This window comes from Saccopteryx leptura, chromosome 9 (genome assembly GCF_036850995.1).
Source record: "Saccopteryx leptura isolate mSacLep1 chromosome 9, mSacLep1_pri_phased_curated, whole genome shotgun sequence".
Lineage (NCBI taxonomy): Eukaryota > Metazoa > Chordata > Mammalia > Chiroptera > Emballonuridae > Saccopteryx > Saccopteryx leptura.
In genome coordinates this window covers 78,477,799-78,498,852 of record NC_089511.1, presented here as the reverse complement: position 1 = coordinate 78,498,852, position 21,054 = coordinate 78,477,799, and the positions used below count along the sequence as shown (strand labels likewise).

Genomic DNA, 21,054 nt, shown 5'->3' with positions numbered 1-21,054 from the left:
TTTGTGGGTACCTTTCTCTCGGGTTTCCACCCTAGGTTGACTGTTCTCCTGGAAGCCGACTTGTTTTCTCTCTTAGACATTGGTAACCTTACTGTGTCGCAGCTTGCTTTCATGAGACCCTGCTCTGAGCTGGACTCCAGCTCACCTCTAGCCAGAGGGCAGGACCTTGTGGCTGCTGCAGCCATTTCTCCTGCCCTTATTTTCATAGACCTCAACGAAAAGAGAAGCTTTTATTCTGTTTTATTTTTGTGAGTTACTTTAAAGAGTGACGAGCTACAAACAATATAGGATGCAAATGGCATCACTGAAAGATGAAAAGACAGAAATTCAGTTCAAAGTTTAGGTCATTTGTATTCTACATTTTTCCATGAGTGAATGTGTCTGTATGTGCACAAACACACTGGATTTTCAGAATGAAACCATCAGTGGATAAAACATTACTAAAGAATCCTTATGTCCTCTACTTGTTTTAATCTTGCCAGTCTTTCTCTGCCCTAAGTTTCTGAATTTATTATTTTATCTCTAGCAGCAAGTGGTATTGGTGCCAGAGTGAGATCAGCCATCAGGTTGGGCTAGATGTTTAGGGCCAACGGTAGAATTTGTTAAAAATATACTTTTTAGCTCCTGCTAAATACTGATTAAATATGCCTCGCTCACGTCTTTGAAAACGCTTTCACACAAACAGTATAATTTCTGAGACCTTGCATATTTGACAGACTTTTTTGTTGCCTTTCCTGTTGAAGGACTACTGGACTGGTTGTACTGATCTGGGGCCTGACTCTCTTTGTCTTGAAATTCTGAGTGCTGCTCAGTTGTCATTTTACACTTACTGGTACCTCATGTGATCTTAGTTGCATCAATGGTAACCCTCTCCCCACCCTTCATTTTTATTTTAAAATTTATTTTAATACTTGATATTTACAGGAGGAAAATTTCATATGTTTCACAGCATTAGATTCTGAGAGCTGGCCACCCATTTTACCTATTGATCTCATGTCATTATTTCTAATCGAGAAAGTTCATCCCTGTTATGTCCTGGTCATACTTGTGGTCTCATCTGTACCTCCCTCTGTATCTCTGTGGTCTTTTCTCTGTGTTTATTTTCTCAAGCTCCTCCTTAAATCCTCCCTTTTCCTTCTTTTCTCTGTCTTCTGAGGTGACTTCTCAGTTTTGTCCTCTGCGACAGGCTCCGTGTTCAGCAGTGTTGGGCCAGCCTTTCCTCCGTTCAGTGAGGGTTCTGTTCCAGACCCTGTGGTCCATTCAGCAAACTCCCCTCTCATCTCTGGACTTCCTTGTTTAATAAAAGTAGTATCAATCGCATTCAGAATAGGAGGCGAAATGTTCTGTTCATGAAGATAAATCCTATTCAGATAAGAATTTTCTCTTTTGAGCTATTATCCTTTTTTCACCTCTTGTGCAGTGGGATCCTTCCACATGGGCTTTAAATTAGCTTTTCCTTAGCAGCTTATGCTTGAACAAGGAGTTCTAACTGGGCCCAGCATGGAGCTGTTTAGGGAAAGCTTCTGGTCTATCCATTTGCCTTGATTGCCCTGTGGTGTCTAGTGAATCACCACCACACGTTCCCACCACTGTGCCTTAGACGCCCCCTTAATGTCTCACACATGGGGGCAGAAGAAAGTCTTGCTAAGTCAACAACTTAGCCCACTCAGTGTCTAGTAGCATACAGCATGTGGGGGCACTGAATAACATGCTTTAGGGAAATCTGCAAAAGAACATCCCTTCAGGAGAGGATGTGATAGTGTCTGAAAGCTGTAGTCATCGTAAGCAAGTCTTTTGCGTGATTGATAGCCAGATGTTAAAACCTCATGAGTGACTCAGAATGCTTTTGACTCATGAATCTGATCTCAACAGAAATATAGTTTATTCTTGGCTATTGAAACACAATGATAATTGAATTGTCTTTAATCCTTGATTATGTTTTAGTCTCCTGTCTCCCTCTCTCTTCTGCCTCCTAAATACACTGGCTCTTCTCCATTCAAGAGAGGTGGCTGATTTAGAAAGGAGAAACATTTATCTTGACACTTAGTAAACATAGAATTATATAAGTTTGAAATTTTTTATCAGGACTGAAGATAAAGATTTTAAAAAATCCATGAAAGACATCAGGTTATCCGATTTGTTCTAATCTGCTCTTAAGTATAAGGGTTATGCTGAGCTATGCCCAGTGATTTTCAGAAACAAAATCCTCTCAGACAATGAGGTAACTTAGGAACAGTGCTTTAAATCAGAGGTCAACACATAAAAGACCTCAAGAAATGGGGCTCCCCCACCTCACCCCAGACCTTCCTTCACAGTGGCTCCGGGCAGGCCCCCTTCCACGAGAGTCAGTTCAGTGGCTGACATTAAACCAGCCAAGAATCAGGATGAAGAACTACGTCCAAGGTACAGATAGTTTAATCATCTGTAAGAACTTCATCGCCCTTCAGCCAGGCAGCTGCGGCACATGGCGGAGTGCAGACATTAACATGGCGTCCCGAAAATAACGCATCTCTCTTTCATTTCTCTTTCCAGGTTTGAGATTTTTAAGAGCTCTCAGACTGATCCAGTTTTCAGAAATTTTGCAGTTTCTGAATATCCTTAAAACAAGGTAAGATGCTTCTTCTCCTGTTTTTTCTCCATTTCGATCCCTAGTGTCAAGTTGTAAATATTTGACCTGGTTTGCTTTTATCACAATCAAGTTCAGGTTCCGTTATTCACAGCAAGAGTGATACATCCCAGAGATACAGAGAAAATCCAGAGTAGGGTTTGGGTTGCTCTCTTCAGCAGGACTGGGGCTCTATGGTAAAGAGAGGGCAACAGCTGTGCCCAGCTCCCAGTTCAGGGGACCGTGAGGGTTGCTTGGAAATCAGAAAAGGAACCAGCATCGAGGGGAGAGGTGTACAAGGATGAGAGATACATCACTCATTGATTCAGTAGTCCTTGCTCCCAGTACCAAATCGGCCCTTTATTACATCACTAAATAAGAAATTGAACCTGGCCATAAAAGCAATAGAAGCAATGCTTTTTGAGAGGCAATCACAAACCTCATATGGCAAACAGAAAATCATTTCATTTCAAAGTACATTTTAGATGTTCATTTTATAGCCAGTGTAGCCCCTGGGGCTTGCTTTGTGAATTGCCTTTTGGGGAATACCTGAAAACCTCCTGCCGAATGTACCATGGCTACTTCTGCTGACTGTGTTACGGTCTGGAAAACTCCTGCTCCAGGAGGAAAAATTCCCTGAGATCCCTTGCCTGATGACCTGCGGGTTGACAGAGCTGGCCTGAGCCCAAGGCTGTCTTGATGAATAAACTAATAAAAGAAGTTAGACGTACTCTAATGGAGGATAAGTGCAGGCCATAAATTCCTCTTATAGGAAATTACACTTTAAGAAGCTCACTGCTAATGTTTTCTCTTAACTTGTTTGATCAATGATTACAAACAGGGCACCTCTGTTTTGTGGTGTATAATTAACACACCTGCATCTGGGGCCTTGGATTCAGCCCCGTTTCCCCAGTAACTGAGGCTGAGGCTCAGCCTCCTGAATACGTCATGTCCAGCAAACATGTCGGGCTAAAGGCTTTCCTCTTTGAGTCTTAGTGGTTTTTGTTAGTTTATGTTGGTTTGTTTTCAGTCCAAATTGGCTTCCCCTCCTGACCTATCCATCTGTATGAACGTGAGGTAAATTCACTTTCTAGTTGCCAAGTTAAAGAGAGAGTGAGCAGCTGAGGCCGTTGGGGTCTCCTATAAGCATCTCCCCCATGCTGCACTTTCCTACCCTGGAGTCACAGACTTCTTTTGTTTTTTTTTATTTTTGTGACAGACAGAGAGAGTCAGAGAGAGGGACAGAGAGGGACAGACAGACAGGAAGGGAGAAAGATGAGAAACATCAAGTCTTCGTTGTGGCTCCTTAGTTGTTCATTGATTGCTTTTTCATATGTGCCTTGACCGGAGGGCTACAGCAGAATAGTGACCCTTTGCTCAAGCCAGTGAGCTTTGCTCAAACCAGATGAATCCGCGCTCAAGCTGGCGACCTCAGGGTCCCAAACCTGAGTCCTCCACATCCCAGTCCGACGCTCTATCCACTGCACCATTGCCTGGTCAGGTTGGGGTCACAGTTTTTCAGCCCTCTAATTAATAGTATGTAATATTATTTATTTAGAGTGAATATTATTAATCTTCATAATTTCTCTGAGCGACGAGAACCTTGATTTCTACCTTCTTACGGCTATTCTATACAATGAACTCTTACGACTCTTGAACTTAAAATAATTAACAGACCTAGCAATCCCTGATTTTTCTATATCATCTTTGCTCCACTAGACTGTATTTTTAAGGGCAGAATCAGTGCTGATCACAGTATTCAAGAGACAGTTGTTTTCTAGTGGGGATGGGGCAGGGTGGGGCACCCACATTCTCTAACATGGTATAGGGCCCTGTACTCCTTGTTTCATGATTACCTCATAAATGTGGGAGATTTTAATCCTCTGTCACCAGCATTTTGGGAAAGTCCTATTGCTCTTAAGTAATAGTGTGGCGAGAGTGTGTTCTGACCTCCTCATGCTCCATGTGGCTTCTTTTCTGGACTTGAGATGCTGACGAGCCATTTAAATAAAGTGTCTCTTTCTGAGCTTTTGCCAAGAGATCCACCAGTTTCTCATTCCTTAGAGAAGATTCCTTCTGCTGTGCGCAATAGGATTAGCCTCCCAGATGAACTGTCAGCCTGATAACTGCACTTCAGGTGGTTCATTCTCCCGGTGCTGAGGAGAGAGAGTGAACCAGCGGCTAGAGAGAGAGGTGACTGTAAATTGGGACACAGTGGCCCTGGGGGGGGTGTCCTGAGGTGGCAGGCTCTGGGGGAGGTCTGCCATCTTGAACCCAAAGCAGCATTTCCACAGAACCTCGCTCCCTACTTCCCACTGAATTAAACTTCTACTGTCAGGGGTGCTTGTCATCACAACCCCATAACTTGGATTGTCCCAGTTCCTGTTGCTTCTGGTCACAACCAGGTGATTGAGTTCATTTCAGCAAACCTGAATTGAGCACCGTTTGTGCCTGCAGCATGGTGGGGTGCGGATAGAGTCCTGCTGTCAGAGAGCTCACTGGGGGAGGCAGAGCCAGCTGCTGCGCTTGGTGCTGAGAAACACGGTGAACCCGCAGGAAGGCAGTTCAGCTGGCCTAAGCGTGAGTGTGGGCTAGTCAAGGATCTGTTCAAGGCAAAAGCCTATCCTACAGTAACCTTGTAGAAAGCCAGGGGTCATCCTGGTGGGACTGGAGAGAGACAGAGGGCAGGGGAATTAAGAGGGTCGCCAGAGGAAACCAGAGTGAGCAGGATGACAGAAAAAACAGACGGAAGAAGCAAATCACAGTTCCATGATAGCATCAGGACCGTTCCCAAACTGCCGGCAAGCAAGGACCTCATATGCTCTGCACACTGAAAGTGATGTGTTGAACGGGACACTGGGAGTCTCCTGGCACTGTCTGAACTTCTGGCAGTTCCTCAGTTGCCCTGAAAACTGGGCAGCAGACTATGGTGGATGGACATGCCCTCTGCAGTCCAAGCTGCGCAAGCAGCTCTGTCGAAGGCCATCTGTCACCTGGGACCTCCCGTATACAGTAGGCATTCATGATGGACATGTGCACCACCCATAATGATATTCTACAGAGAAAGCCCAAGAGCAAATGAAGACAAGTTGGTAAGCTTAACAGGTTCAACGTCCAAACATCAATTGCATCCTATCATTTATACAATGTAATTTTAAAGGTGATATTTAAAATAAAAACAAAACTACTGTATCTAAGTATAATAAGTTGATCAGTAGTGCTATATAGCCTTTATGGAGGAAATGATATATTAAAAAACAAAACAAAAGAAGGCCCTGGCCGGTTGGCTCAGTGGTAGAGCGTCGGCCTGGCGTGCAGAAGTCCCGGGTTCAATTCCCGGCCAGGGCACACAGGAGAAGCGCCCATCTGCTTCTCCACCCCTCCCCCTCTCCTTCCTCTCTGTCTCTCTCTTCCCCTCCCGCAGCCGAGGCTCCATTGGAGCAAAGATGGCCCGGGCACTGAGGATGGCTCCTTGGCCTCTGCCTCAGGCGCTAGAGTGGCTCTGGTCGTGGCAGAGCGACGCCCCGGAGGGGCAGAGCATTGCCCCCTGGTGGGCAGAGCGTCGCCCCCTGGCGGGTGTGCCGGGTGGATCCCGGTCGGGCGCATGCAGAAGTCTGTCTGACTGTCTCTCCCCGTTTCCAGCTTCAGAAAAATAAAAAAAAACAAAAACACAACAACAACAACAAAAGAAGAAGTCTCATATCTGTTATTTGTTGCTCAGTGATAAGTGACCCTAAACTTCAGTGGCTCAAAATAATTAATACTTTTTAAATTTTTTTGATGGGTCTCTGGGTCAACCGGGCAGTTCTGGTCCAGCATGCTTGACAGGTTGTCCTCTGTGGCCAGCTGATGGCTGCCGGGCCAGAAAAGCACTTCTCTTTCCATGGCTTAGCTCTTGCTGCCGAAAGTCAGAATTTCAGGCCCTGCTCATGTATCCAAAGTAAACAAGGTCTGTGTGCTAGGGAGGCCGTGTCCTCTCATGGGCACTCCCTGCCACTCTCCACAGCTGAGACCTGTGCTCACCGAGAGCTGGCTGAAGGGGGGGCAGCAGATAGAGGAAGATACAGGAAGGCGGCGATGTTTTAATGGTTAAAAACATCCCATTAAATTTGTACCATAACACAAATTATTTAATATTCACACATTCGCTGGAAAATCTCTGCTGCCTTGTAATATGTATTAACAGATGCGGAAAGTTCAACTCAGTGCAGTTAGGTAACTTCCCATGGGACAGTATGTAGACCAGGGGACGGAACCTGAGCTGTCCGTTGTGTTTAAGGAAATGTCTAAGGACAGAGCACACACCCATACTCACACATACACCAACCACGGGTCCCCTAGCAGTTTTTAAAACAAAGAATACTGTTCCCTCTAAGTAATACTGTAAACATCTCATTGTAATATCTCATTGTAAGTATCTCAACAATACAGAAAAGCATAAAGGATAGAGTAAAACTTCCCTAGCATCACCCATTGTTGAGTAGTATTACTGATATTCTTCTGTATCACTTTTAGTTCCCACATAGCATTCCTTGATATATATGTACTATCAATTACCTAAAAACACATTTTGGGGAGATATTTTGGGAACTGAAATCACTATTCTATATCTGTGACATCAGAAATAACTTCATAAATGAGTATTCAATAGACAGAGTCAGGGATTGGCAGGTAGAGGCCAAATCATGAACTTCATGAACTTGACTCAGAGGAGAGTGAGGTGTTAATGGTCTTAAGCAGAAGAATGTGATCAGATTTACATTCGAGAAAAACCCACTATTTCACCAGTTGTATAAAGAGAGGGTTTGAAGTGTCTAGGATCATAGAGGGTGAGACCAGTCGGGGAGCAATTGTCCAGGCAAGAATGTCAGAGCATGGCCTTAGGCAGAGCCAGTCAGGTGGAGTGCAGGAGCGGGATCTAGAGGTATTTCAAGGGCAGAAGTGAAAGAACTTGGTTTTGCTTTATTCCATGTTCAGAGCATTCACTTCAGAATGGTACAGTCCAGCTGACTTCTCAGGGGATAGCTTCCATCCGTCCAGCACAGATACCACTGAACAAACAAGGGCACTGGCACCTGGCTGCACCTCCAGCCAAGAATAAAGAAGGATATAGTGGACAGCAGAGCAGGGACAGATTTGTACTTTTTAGTGGAAATTGGATGGCATTTTCAGTGTTAACCAAAACACATCTTGTTAAATACACCAAGGGCAAAGATGACCCTAGACAGCACTGGGTTTACAGCTAAAATCTCAGAAGAAAACAGATTGTCATTCTCCAGGAGCCATGAAAACAGCCTTTCTCCAAGTATCTACATTCTTGGGAAAGCTCTTTGATCTATAAGAATGGAAAGGCCTCTTGTGCCTGCCCTTGACAATTTGCTGTATCTACTGGTGTGAATTTCTCTAATGGCCAGTGAGAACTCCTGAGACCCAGAAATGTTCACGAAAAACCCAGAAAAAGATTTTCTTTAGATGAGTTAGGTTCTCATAAGATCAGGGGCTAGAATTGCATAGTTCTAATCACTCCAACCACTGGGAACTTCACGTCTGGTTCAGGGCCTCTGCTTGGCCATGAAGTCTGGGACTATCTCCAGCAGCCTCCTTTGCAGTACGGAGCACACAGCCCTGTCTCTGCCACCCACCCCTCCTTCCATGGAGCCCTGGGCAACCTGCTGAGCTTCCAACTTCAGAGTATGGAGAACCACTAGGAGTTCGTCTTGTGTTTTCTGCACAGTGTTTTAGATGATTGCCTGGTTGTAGAGTTGAATTTGAAAAACAAAGTCCTAAGCTCAGGGGTCTGTAATGATGCTGATTCCGTAACACAGGCAGATTTCAATGCTGAAAGTGGACTCCTTCAGCAACAATGATTAAGTGTTCTATGCACAGCAAGAGCTCCCTTAAGCATTATTAATATTACTGTGACAAATCATTTAAAGATTAATAATCACTGTATTTAGGCCGGGTTTTTTTTTTTTCCAAAGCATTAAGAGGCTCAGAGACTCCAATAGTTTTAAATCTCAAGAGGCTCCATGGGGTGTTGGTGGGACACTGCTTTGTTCAGGTCCTAAGGATCTGGGAATTTGCAAATGAATCAACATGGTACTTAATTATCCTCTGAGAAAATGAACAATATGAGCTTCCCTGAGATATTTCCCTTGGCCACTGGCTACCTGTCCACACCTCCTGGTTCTCACTCTGCACTGTTCCCAGTGCACCCTGGAGGGCTGACAGGGCAGAGGCAGGGAGGGCCGATGGGGCAGAGGCAGGGGGGGCTGACGGGGGCCGACGGGGCAGAGGCAGGGGGGGGCCGACGGGGCAGAGGCGGGGGGGGGGGGGGACGGGGCAGAGGCGGGGGGGGGGGGTGGCCGACGGGGCAGAGGCAGGGAGGGCCGACGGGGCAGAGGCGGGGGTGGGCGACGGGGCAGAGGCGGGGGGGGGGGGGGGGGGGGTGGCCGACGGGGCAGAGGCAGGGAGGGCCGACGGGGCAGAGGCGGGGGTGGGCGACGGGGCAGAGGCGGGGGGGGGGGGGCCGACGGGGCAGAGGCGGGGGGGGGGGCCGACGGGGCAGAGGCGGGGGGGGGGGTGCCGACGGGGCAGAGGCGGGGGGGGGGGGACGGGGCAGAGGCGGGGGGGGGGCCGACGGGGCAGAGGCAGGGGGGGCCGACGGGGCAGAGGCGGGGGGGGGGGGGACGGGGCAGAGGCGGGGGGGGGGGGGCCGACGGGGCAGAGGCAGGGGGGGCCGATGGGGCAGAGGCGGGGGGGGGGGGCCGACGGGGCAGAGGCAGGGAGGGCTGACGGGGCAGAGGCAGGGAGGGCTCAGCTCTGTCTGGCTTCCCATTCAGAAGCAGGTAGACGGCTGGATGTGGTGGTGGTCTAGCTAGAACAGCCTCCAGTTCATTGTTTGCCAGGGTGCCTTCACTTGATACAGCCTGTCGGGTGGATCCTTGTATTTATTTGCCTTATTTCTACTCTGCAGATATCTGGGGGTTGGGCGGGGGTTATTGTTCTTCAGAGAGAGAGAGACTCCCTGGCCAGCTGCTCTAAGCAATAAAAAGGCAAGAGTTGCGGTGTCTCTCAGATCTAAGGAGAGACTTAGATGGAAGAGTCTAACATTATCACAGCCTGTGGGTGACCTTCATTCACAGTTATAGCACCTACGTAGAGACGAGGCATGACCCATGGGAGTTAGTGCCTGGAAAAAGCATGAAGGCCAGTGTAAGGCTAGTGGCCACCAGGCTGCGGCCATGTAGGTTCACAGTGGATTCGGGCAAACACTGGATGGAGCCAGAAAATGGTGGGCCATTTTTTTTTATTAAAGTCTCATAATGGCAGACAAGCAAACAGGCAGGGAAGACCACTTCTCTTTCTCTCTCCGGACTCTCCCGGACTCACAGGTCCCCACCAGCCTCAATAAGGCTCCCAAGCTCCTGAACACACTCCCTTTCCCTCTGGACTCTCCAGCCAAAATAGACCGGGGGGGGGGGGGGGAACCCTTCTTCAGCAAACAATAGCAAAAAATGGCCCCTCCCAAGCAGGAAGGCAATCTGCAATTTGCAGTCTGCCTCCTGAGGGTAAACACTGCAGCCTTCCATAGACTACACACAAGGCACTGCCCCAGTACAAGCCAGCAAACCTGAAAACGCTTGTTTACCCAACAGCTAGGATTTGGAAGATCTGTGTTAGATTCATACCAGAACTTCCAGGGCCATGGAACTAGCTGTTTAGCACAATGGTGGGTGGTACAGGATCTTCCCTGTTTCCACAGATGGAGACAATTCCAGACCTACTTTGTAGACCTTTTTTGGGTTCTCCAAGAGCATTTTGAATATCAACCCCTTTTATTGTAGGTGTGACTTTTAATTACAAGTGACAGAGTTCACCTCGAGCTAGCCTTGGGATGACTTGTGGGTCCAAGTGGGACCTGGGCATGTCTGATTCAGGGATCAGGCTCTCTCATCAGGGTGCTGCCTCTGTCTCCTCCTCTTCTGGGTTTCATTCTCAGGCAGGTCTTCTCCAGGGAAGGTGTCCCTCCAGAGCTCCAGGCTTGTTTTTTATACTTAAGTCTCAGAAGAAGAAAGTTGCTCTCCCACTAAGTCTGAAAAATGCCTTTAATAGTCTCTGCCTCATAGCTCTTTAGGGCAGTAAGTTCCTCCATTGGTCAGCCTGACTCAGGCCACTCAAGTAGGACAGGCAGGGCCTTTGATTGACACCTAACCAATCCACAGGGCTTCCCTGAAGGGAGAGATGTAGGGTAAAGCAAAGCATCATAAAACAGGTCTATGTGGCTGCTCTGTACTGCCTCTCCAAGTAATTTAGATTAGCAAGCTTTGGGACAGACAGGTCTTGGTTTGAATTTTGACCACATCCCCTACTGACTCACCATGTTTCCTCCGGCAGGCTGCGCAAGCTCACTAAGCTTCAGCTTCCTTACCTGGTTAGCGGGAACAATGATAGTACCTGCATCTAAGGGTAAATGACAAACTGAAGAAAATGAGAAGCTCAACACAGCGCCTCACACACAAGGGCTCAGTAAATATTGGCCTCTATGTTATAGACCATTATTATAATCTGACAACTCTAGAAATGCCCAAGAAAGACAGAGTGAACATCTTTGTTGTTTTTTTAGTCTGTTTTTGAACCATAGGAAGTTGTTGCGCACATTTCAGACGATCGGTCTCACCCACAAAGGTGAAAATATCTGCTCCTTCTTCCCCTGAACTGTCGGAACCAACTCTAGAAAATGAAGACCGCGAGTTCCTCTGCTCAGTTATGAAGGAGAAAGGACTGAAGGGAAAGGAGAACGGGGCTCTGGCATCATGCTTGGCCTGCACCGCGGCCCCTGACCTCTATTGCAGGGCTCTTCCTTTAACCCCGGTGGCCCCATGGACTGCAGCCCCATCTGCATCCCTCCACATGGTGGCCCCAGTATAGATGCAGTCATCAGAAATTTTCCTTTCCATTCTTCTGTGGCAGTTCTAGAAGTTAATAAGTCAAGATAGTCTTTCTCCTCCTTGGGGCAGGTCCCTCTGACTTTTCTCGTGCACAGTTTGGGGAGGAGGCGCGGGAAGACTTTCTGATGGACTCCAGTTTATGACTCTTGTTCTGTAGTGTAGTGACGAAGAGGGCAGTCCCTGGGGCCAAACTGCCTGGGTTCAGATTCCAGTTCTACTGCTTGCTATGTGAACCTGGGTCAGTTTCTTAATCTCTGGATGACCCCATAGAATATTTATGAAGATTAGATGAGTTAATATATGTGAAGCACTAAGAATGGTGGAGCGCATAATAAAAGTGTTAACCATTACTATTGGTATGATCTTAAACTCTTAGAATTTAAATACTGTAATTGGTTCCATTTGAGAGAGAGAGGTGGGAGGAGGCAGAGATCAATCAGTAAGAATGATGGGCTGAACCACCCTGTGGGAGGTGTTAGATCACTCTGGGGAGACTGAAAGAGATAGAAAATAGAGTTGTTACCTTCAAGATGCCTTGTATATAAGAGTCAAATAGCTATCTAAAATATTACAAAAGATGTCTTAAGACAGTGGGATCAATGACCATTGAGTGACGGGAGTAAGAGCCGAGAGGAGGAGTCCCTTTGTATTACAGGGGGAGGTGGGATTGAACAAGGCTCTGAAGGAAAGGAAAGACTGGGATAGATGGGAAGGGCTTTCCAACTGAGTAATAAACAGACCGTAGTAATAGGTTTGGCGGTAATGAACATTCCAAGAGTTTATGTAGAAGAATAGCAGAAAGAGAGCCTAGAACTTCAGACAGTGTTCGAGATGGAAAGAGAGAGTTTAGACAAGACATAACATTTGACTCAACAGAAAGCCTTTGGATTGGGAAGTGACCTGCTGACAACAACATTCAAGGAGCTTTGCCACAGCAGAAGTGAGCAGGGTGGAGTTTAGTGGGAAGATTGCAGAGGAAGTGACCATTTCACTTAGTCCATGTTCATAGAAGCCCTCTTAGGGAGCGTAAAATTTAGTGAGTCCCAGTTGATCCACTCAAGGAACACTGGTGGGTGCTGATGGCACAAGGTTGTTGGGGGACAAGATATTCTTACGGTCTCAGAGTCTCACTATACACATGACAGAGGAGTTACACAGGGAAATGGGCACCTTGCTAGGGCAAGACCTGTCAATCCCACTGTAACCCGGAAACCACCCCTGTGTGACCAAGTTGGGATTTCTGGAGGTGATGCCATTCCAGGCACATGTTCTCAACAGAAGAACTTAAACAGGATCTAATCATGGGGGACTTAGTAGACAAATCCACAATATGGGGCATTCTAAGAGACAGTTGACACGGTGCATGGAAAAGGAAATGTCATTGAAAACAAACAAAAAAGGGGGTAGATTGTAGGGTAAAGGAGAATAAAGCAGGAATTGTCAAATTATAGCGCCCATGGCAGCCCACTGACTGCTTTGTAAATAAAGTTTTATTGGCACGTGCCTGTTTTCTTTTTTTTTTTTTGTATTTTTCTGAAGCTGGAAACGGGGAGAGACAGACAGACTCCCGCATACGCCCGACCGGGATCCACCTGGCACGCCCACCAGGGGGCGACACTCTGCCCACCAGGGGGCGATGCTCTGCCCCTCCAGGGCGTCGCTCTGTTGCGACCAGAGCCACTCTAGCACCTGGGGCAGAGGCCAAAGAGCCATCCCCAGCGCCCGGGCCATCTTTGCTCCAATGGAGCCTCAGCTGCGGGAGGGGAAGAGAGAGACAGAGAGGAAGGAGAGGGGGAGGGGTGGAGAAGCAGATGGGCGCTTCTCCTGTGTGCCCTGGCCGGGAATTGAACCCGGGACTTCTGCACGCCAGGCCGACGCTCTACCACTAAGCCAACCGGCCAGGGCCACTTGCCTGTTTTCTAAGGCTGCTTTGATCCTACAGGGGCAGCTTTGGGTAGTTGTGACAGGTACTCTATGACTCTCCACATCTAAGATGTTTACTAACTGTGCCTTGACTGAAACTGTCCTGACCCCTGGATTAAAGCAGCATTATAACCAAATGCAGTGCGTGAACCTTGATTAATTCCTGGATCAGGGTAAAACAAAAAGCAAACGTTAATAAACATATTTTGGGGGCAACTGGAGAAATTTAAATAAGGAATGCATATTCATTATGGAATTTGGGTTAACTCTTTGAGACACAGCAATTATATTGTGATTGTGTTGCACAATGTCCTTCTTAGGTGTCTACAATCTACTGGTAAATAGTTCAGCCAAAAAAAAAAAAAGAGAGAGAATGAGAGAAGGAAGGAAACAGCAGAGATAAGGTAAATGAGGTGACAAAATGTTAATTAGTGAATCTAGGTGAAAGGCATACAAGTGTTCATTATACTGTTCTTTCATTATTTCTGCAGATTTAAAGACTTTCAAAATAAAATCATTTAAAAAATACTTAAACACTGGAGGGGTTAATTTAGGGACAACTTTCAGTAGCCTGGATGTCATCTTCCTGTAGGCTCTGGCCAGGCCTACTTATGTCACCTTCTGGGGCTCTCCCTTCTGAGGCAGGGAAGGATTGGGGAGTTAGGGCGAGTCCTGTCCTCTGCGAGGCACTGTCACTCTAGCTGGCAGCCTTAACGGGCTATTTCCCTTTGTAACCTGGGGATTGTGCTTGTTGTCTCTTTTGCCCAGTAATTCCATCAAGCTGGTGAATCTGCTCTCCATATTTATCAGCACGTGGCTGACAGCAGCCGGGTTCATCCATTTGGTGAGTATCCTTGACAACGCTTGACCTCTGGCTTTCCTTGAACAAGCCCTCTCTGAGTTCTTTTATTACCTGACTTTTCCTCACCATTGAGAAATTTAGGCTCAGTTGTAGAATGTAAGCAGTAAAGCAGCAACTGCACCGTTGCTTGGGTTTACTGCACTTTACCCCAAACTGGTTCCAAATGGCCAGTAACGTTTGCATTATTATCCTGCATTTTACAGCTCACTGGTAGTGCCCTGGGGTAGTACCCTGGGGCTTTGGTACATTTTCATTCTGTCTGCAATTCCCCCAATAAGCCACAAGATGGCAATGCTTCCTCAGCAAAAGCCAGAGACAACATCTTAGGGACAAGGTTGGAAGTTTGACCCACATCTCTGAACAGCAAGTTCAGATACCTCAATTTATTTTCACTTCCTTCTTACAAAAAGCCACCTCTTTCCTGACAACTTGTCAAGTTATTTTGTGTCTCAAAAATTTTAATTCTTTTAATTAATGACTCTTTGAAAGCCTTATTCTATGAAGTCAAGCTGTTCTTACCTCTTCAAGACAGACTTTTCCCCCAGTTTTAGGGAACACAGCTATTGTCAGGAGTGTGTTTCACACAAATGCCCAATGTTACACCTAGACAGAACCTCCTCTTACTCTGCGGCTTTGAGCAAAGATGCCAGTCCCTGACTGAGCCCTGCTCTGCTGAAGGGGCAGAAGCCACCCTCTCCTGCCTATCATGGGAACTGATGTTACTTCCACCCCATGGAGCACAGCCCAGATGGAAGACCTGACTCTCATTGTCACTAGATCTGATGGTTCCCCATCTCCCTTTTCAAGCTGGTGGGATTCTTGGCTGAAATCACCCTTAGATAATCACCCTACTTCTGCCAAGTGCCTAAATCTCAGAGAGGGAGGGATTAGTCGTTTACAGTAGGCCACTGACCACCTTACTACTGTGTGAAATACCTTCTGCTTCACCAGGAAACCTTCGTGGAAGTGGCATGCTGAGGGCGGGTGTTGGTGTGTGGAAGAGGCCAGGTTGTAGGAACTTCCTATAGAGGCAGAGCTGGAGGTCTGGGGGCCTCCAGGCCTGGAGGCCTGCGCTCTGCACTGGCCGTGCTAATGGGCCACAGACATTGGGTGAGAAGATCCAGCCCCAGTGTCCCCCTCTCTGCTGAGAGTATCTAACATATCTCGCCTAATTCCCAACTTTGTTGGTAGATCGGCTGTGATGAGAGGACTGAAAGCGTTTTCTTAAATTTAAAGCAGAGGTGAACAGACGACAGCCTTGCAGCGGAAGGTCTCCAAATGTGACCATGCCTCCTTTGTGTACACGTGACCTCTCGCTGATTTTACCTACAAGTGTAGAATTGAGTTGTCCCTACAGAGATTAGACACTATGTGGCCCACAGAACTGGACATGTTTACTATCTGGCCCTTTACAGGAACAGCTTGCTAGCCCTGGGTCTAAAGTGTTGTGCAAAAGTGGAGTGTTCCCATGAGCTCACTTTCCGTGCTCCCAGGGAAATCCCTGCCCTCTGCAGGGTAGGGCCATTGCTGACATTCTGCAGAGCAGCGGGAGCAGAGTCGGACTTCAAGAGTGCTGATTGGGGTTTGGGCAGAAGATCTGGAGAGCAAGGCCCTTGGCCAAACAATGAAAGGCAGAGGTCCTCTGTGGGAGGGTCTAGAATTTCTTTATGAGCATGTGAGTTGGCCCCCCCTCAAGACTGAGCAGATTGAGAAAGGTCAGGGCAGGGCTCTTTGGCTCTTCCCTTGATGGGAATGCCACAAACTGTGGCCAGAACGATGCCCTAAAATTCAGCTGGCTTCAGTTCCTTACAGTGAGAAGGGAAATGGACTAGGGATAGACGTTGCCTGCCCCACTCAGACCCAGTCAGGTCGGAAGGCATGGCTGTCACTACCACTCCGCTCGCTCTGTCACCTGCTCAGCGGTCACTTGTAGAATGCAGCCCAGGGCAGCAAGCACCTTGTGTTGAGGGGTGCACCTCCAGAAGCACCCCGCTGGAGCTTTTGTATTCCTGGTTTGTTATGTATACAGTATAACCTTTCCTCTTTCTCCCTTGTTCCCTTGCTTAGGTGGAGAATTCAGGGGACCCATGGGAAAATTTCCAAAACAACCAGGCTCTCACATACTGGGAATGTGTCTATTTACTCATGGTCACCATGTCCACTGTTGGCTATGGGGATGTTTATGCAAAAACCACGCTTGGGCGCCTCTTCATGGTCTTCTTCATCCTCGGGGGACTGGTAAAAATTCTTTCTTATGATGTTGATTTTTATGGTCGTTAATATTTTCTGTTATCCATTTCCTAAAAGCTTTGTATTTTGACACTGTATTTCTGCATTAAAAGCAAGCAGTTGCCTTAGTGTCACAATCAGGCTAAGTAAGTGAGGGTGACTTTTCTGCACATTTCTTTGGTGTATTAAACTTGTTTCCCAGAGACCCAGGCATGTTGCCCTTGTCAGGGACAGCCACTTAGCCAGGAGCAAACCTAATTATCTTAAGAAAGTGATGCTCACTTATTAAGTGAGAGTGTCTGTCCTTTAGTAATGCAATTCAGCATCTGACATTCTGCAAGGACAGTTGCTGTCACTTGACCCTGGTAGATGCTGTCGATACTCTATATATAGCCAGTTTGCGGTTTCAAGAGCTCCCCTGCCCCTTTGCGGTCCTCCCCAAACTTCCAACAAACACTGTGGCTGGGCCTGCCCTAGAGTAGGATCTCCATGTACGAGATGGAGAGCCCACTGGTCTTGTCTGGGTGGATGTCACCGTGAGAGCTGTGTGCTGGTTTTATTTACAGCCAACTCACTCCCTTATGTGGGACACCTGGGATATTTTTCCTCCCCCTCTGCAAGTCAGCCAGGTGTGCTGTTTGCTTTCCTGGTCTACGCAGATCTTAACGATCGGTTATGATGTCATTTTCAAGGGGGGACTTCTGGCAGCGCACCGGCGGTGGCTGCCTTTTGTCTCTCAGAGCAGCTCGCTCTGAGTTTAGGTTTTGCTGTGTATGAGGTAAGTGATTAAGGCCCAACTTCACACAAGCTCTCCCATATGCACCCCGCACACACATTTGCATTATGCATCCATGTCTCTCTGTTTTGTATGCATAAGACATATACATTTGGAGATGTATATAAATGTCCGTGGACGGGTGTGCATTAGCGCAGGCATTCGCACAGCCCCTGTGAGGTCCCCGTAGGTGATGAGACCCACTGTCCTGCCACAAGCACAATGTTTGTTGGACAAAACATGGCAGAGTTGTGTTTCTCCTTGCTCTCCTTTCCTCCCGTGTGGTTTCCTGAATTACCCTGTGTGCTTCTCATTTTTTTAAAATGAAAAGTTGATATTTTTTAATCTTCCTTTAGTACGTATTGTCTTTAATCACTCATAAAGGCATTGGTTCTCCTTTGAAATTTAACTCAGAAGGTGTACTCTTGCAATTATTTGCATTTCTGTGTGTGAGTGTGTGTGTGAGAGTGTGTGTGTGAGTGTGTGTGTGTGTGAATGTGTGTGAGAGTGTGTGTGTGAGAGTGTGTGTGAGTGTGTGTGTGAGAGTGTGTGTGTGAGTGTGTGAGTGTGTGTGTAAGAGCGTGTGTGTGAGTGTGTGTGTGTGAGAGTGTGTAAGTGTGTGTGTGAGTGTGTGTGAGAGTGTGTGTGTGAGTGTGTGTGTGTGAGAGTGTGTGTGTGAGAGTGTGTGTGTGAGTGTGTGAGTGTGTGTGTGAGAGTGTGTGTGTGTGTGAGAGTGTGTGTGTGAGCGTGTGTGTGTGAGTGTGTGTGAGTGTGAGAGTGTGTGTGTGTGAGTGTGTGTGTGTGTAAGTGTGTGCGAGTGTGTGTGTGAGTGTGTGTGTGAGTGTGTGTGAGTGTGTGTGTGTGTGTAATTTCCCCAGCATGCATCCCCATATGTTTCTTCAGGAAGACCAGCTAGATGTCAGCTTATATATTCCTGTCTCCTTTGTATTTTTCTCTACTGTTGTTTTTTGTTTTTTTTTCAGCTATCCAGGTTGGCTGACGTTTTTTGGGTTGTTTTTTGTCCTGTGTATTTTCAGGAGCTTGCCCTATTTTGTGCTTTTTATTTATTTATTTTTAAATAATCCAACATATTAGTAGGCATCTTCGCGGTTCTAATCCTTTTGTGTTTTCAGATCTTAGCATCCCCCCTTCTGAAAAGGTCACCCTTTTCTTTGGCCTGTCTTTTTAGTCTCTCTTCTGTCTCCTGTCTTCTCCTCAGGCCATGTTTGCCAGCTACGTCCCTGAAATCATAGAGTTAATAGGAAACCGCAAGAAATACGGGGGCTCCTATAGTGCGGTTAGTGGAAGAAAGTAAGTATGCCAGAGGTTTTGCTGCCTCCACTGCGGTAGAATCCTCTCTGCATGCCATTTTTTTTTTGGCTCTTGTTTCTTTGTTTCATGCATGTAGGCAATGTTTGCCCGCTACGTGCCCGAAATTGCTGCTCTCATCCTGAATCGGAATAAATTCGGCGGGACTTTTAACAAACATGGAGGCAGAAAGTAAGTCAGTTACATCAGAAAAGATGTGGTTGAGTGACTTCCAAGAGTCCCCATGGTGGTGGCACTTGACTCCTGCCCCTCTCCTACCTTGCCTTGGTGTTCCTATGAGGGAAGGGCCATATTCTGTGTGGGGTGTGATGTCACCTAGGCTGTCACACTTGGACCAACTACCCAGCCCTGGTCCCAGTCACAACATTCTTCCCACGCATCTTTCCAAGAGAGTGGATTTACCCTGGGCGGGGTCCATGTATAACTGGACCCGTACTTTGCATTCTGATCTCAACAAGTAAACCAAGCTCGTTCCTTTCTCACACCAGCTGACTTGGTGGTTACACTTGGGTCCTTCAGACCAAGAAGATGCCATCGTATGGGGGGTTGTGCAGCAATAGCATGAGGTCACACTCCAGCAGGGCACTCTCAGAGAGGACAGATCGAAGTCTCCTTGCCTACTGTAAGGCACTGTGGCCACGAGGGAACCAGTTTCCTTTAGACAGAAGGTATAGAGCCTGTCTTCAAAGGGCTTCATTCCTCAGTTGAAATTCCTTTGGGGCAAGAACTAATGTGCATGGTACAGCAGGGCACGACACGCCCTGGCGGATGCGTCTTTCGTCTGGCTTCCCGTACATGAATGCTATTCAGTGGGGTCTATTTCAGTTTGTGCTCCGATCACTTTAACAATAGCAGTATCAGTGTGTGAGTTCATGGTCAACCAGAGGTTTCACTCCTGAGTGTGTGGGTGGCAGGACCCCTCATGCTGTCCTCTGCCAACCACCGCCCATGAGGACAACACTGGAGGGAGGCAAGGCTGACCACGAACATTCATTTTTTTTAAGTGTTTTCTTGGGCACACAGCTTTCTTTCCGAGGTTTTGTTTTTTGTTTTTGAGTTTTTGTTCTGGTTTTCTCTTTCATAGAGCAGGACACACACCCCCTCTGTGTACAGCTTAGGGAACGTGCACCTGTGTGCACACCCAGTTTCCGCTCCTGCCCAGAGGAGATGAAGAATGTTTCCATCGCTCTTGTCCCTTCCCTGTTTCAGAAGCTCCTGGGTTGGAACTGGGTGTTTTGCTTTTCTATTCATTTTCAGATAAGCTCTTAAACAGCCTACTTTGTTTTCTAAGAGAAAATCAAAGCAGCAGCATGGCGTTCCCACATTGTCACCTCCTCCTTTCCTGGCGGTCACGTTAGACGGAGCGGACCCCTCCCCTGCAGTGCTTCCTGCATGTCCTGAGCCCAGGTGTCCAGTCCTCCTCTCAGAAAATGAAGAGGTGGGGAAGGAGGCTCATTTTCTGGAACTACCCACAGGACACCAGTTTCCTTTCAAAGGAACAGAGTGGGTAAGAGAGCCAGTTGGCGTCTTTTCTGTGGAGGCAGCACATCCCCTGCCCTCCCTCGGAGGGAGCCCTCCTCTTCTATTATCTCAACAGCCTGGATGAGATTAGAACCAAGCTGTTCTGATTTCTGGTCCACAGGTTGGATCCAAAAGGCCAAATACATCTAGAGATTCCCATTGGTCCTTGGTTCCGTGCCAGGAGGAAACGGCTTCTCTGTTCGTTTCGCCTTGAAGGTGTACACAGGTCACCATCGGGTGCCGGGCTCTGCCACAGCCTCCCCACCCGCTGTCCCAGCCGTGTTTCCTATCACGGCCCCCGCAGGACTCCGTAAAATCAACTGCCCTAAAGTCAGTGCTGAAAATATTTCCTGACTCTCTCTCTAGGTAAACTTTTCTCCCCCCAGAGAGTTTTCCAAGCCAAATGCGGGTGGGCCTGGTGGCTGGCTGCTTTTGTTAATGAGTGACCTGGAAAAGGCCCTCAGACCAAAGCCCACGCCCCAGCCCGATCGGATCCGGTTATTTTTGGCCTTGGCATTTCCACTCCGACCCCGTGTGGTGATGTCTTCAGATCACAGACCCCCTGCAGTCTTTGTTCTGCCCCCATCTCTATAATCTTTTATCACCGATCTTAGCCTGGTTATTTTTTTCCTCTCTCTTTTTTTTCTTTCTATTCCCTTTATGAAATGCGCACTTTGCTTTTAATGTTCTCTGTGGGTCTGCAGCGTCCCGACCCTGTGGACAGAGAGCAGGTCTGTCATCAGCACCAGGACTGTTCACTTTACTTTACGCATTGCTTCCTGGTTCAAAAGCTAATTACTAAGTAGTTTAAAGAAGCCCTTTGGTCACTTAGATCTTTCATCAGAAAATATAAGCTTGG

At 47.4% G+C, this 21,054-nt stretch overlaps 1 protein-coding gene across 18 annotated transcripts in view; it reads left to right on the top strand.

Moving 5' to 3' along the window:
- Nucleotides 1-21,054, top strand: part of KCNMA1 (potassium calcium-activated channel subfamily M alpha 1) — an 804,436-nt gene that overhangs the window by 545,957 nt on the left and 237,425 nt on the right. For 17 of the 18 annotated variants that reach the window (XM_066349726.1, XM_066349728.1, XM_066349714.1 and 14 more), the window contains exons 6-9: nt 2,533-2,608; nt 14,248-14,323; nt 16,409-16,579; nt 18,565-18,656. In XM_066349726.1, coding sequence (XP_066205823.1) covers nt 2,533-2,608; nt 14,248-14,323; nt 16,409-16,579; nt 18,565-18,656 — 415 coding nt within the window. Of the gene's footprint in view, nt 1-2,532; nt 2,609-14,247; nt 14,324-16,408; nt 16,580-18,564; nt 18,657-18,753; nt 18,846-21,054 lie in introns of all 18 variants that reach the window. The other variant, XM_066349718.1, reaches the window with a different exon arrangement.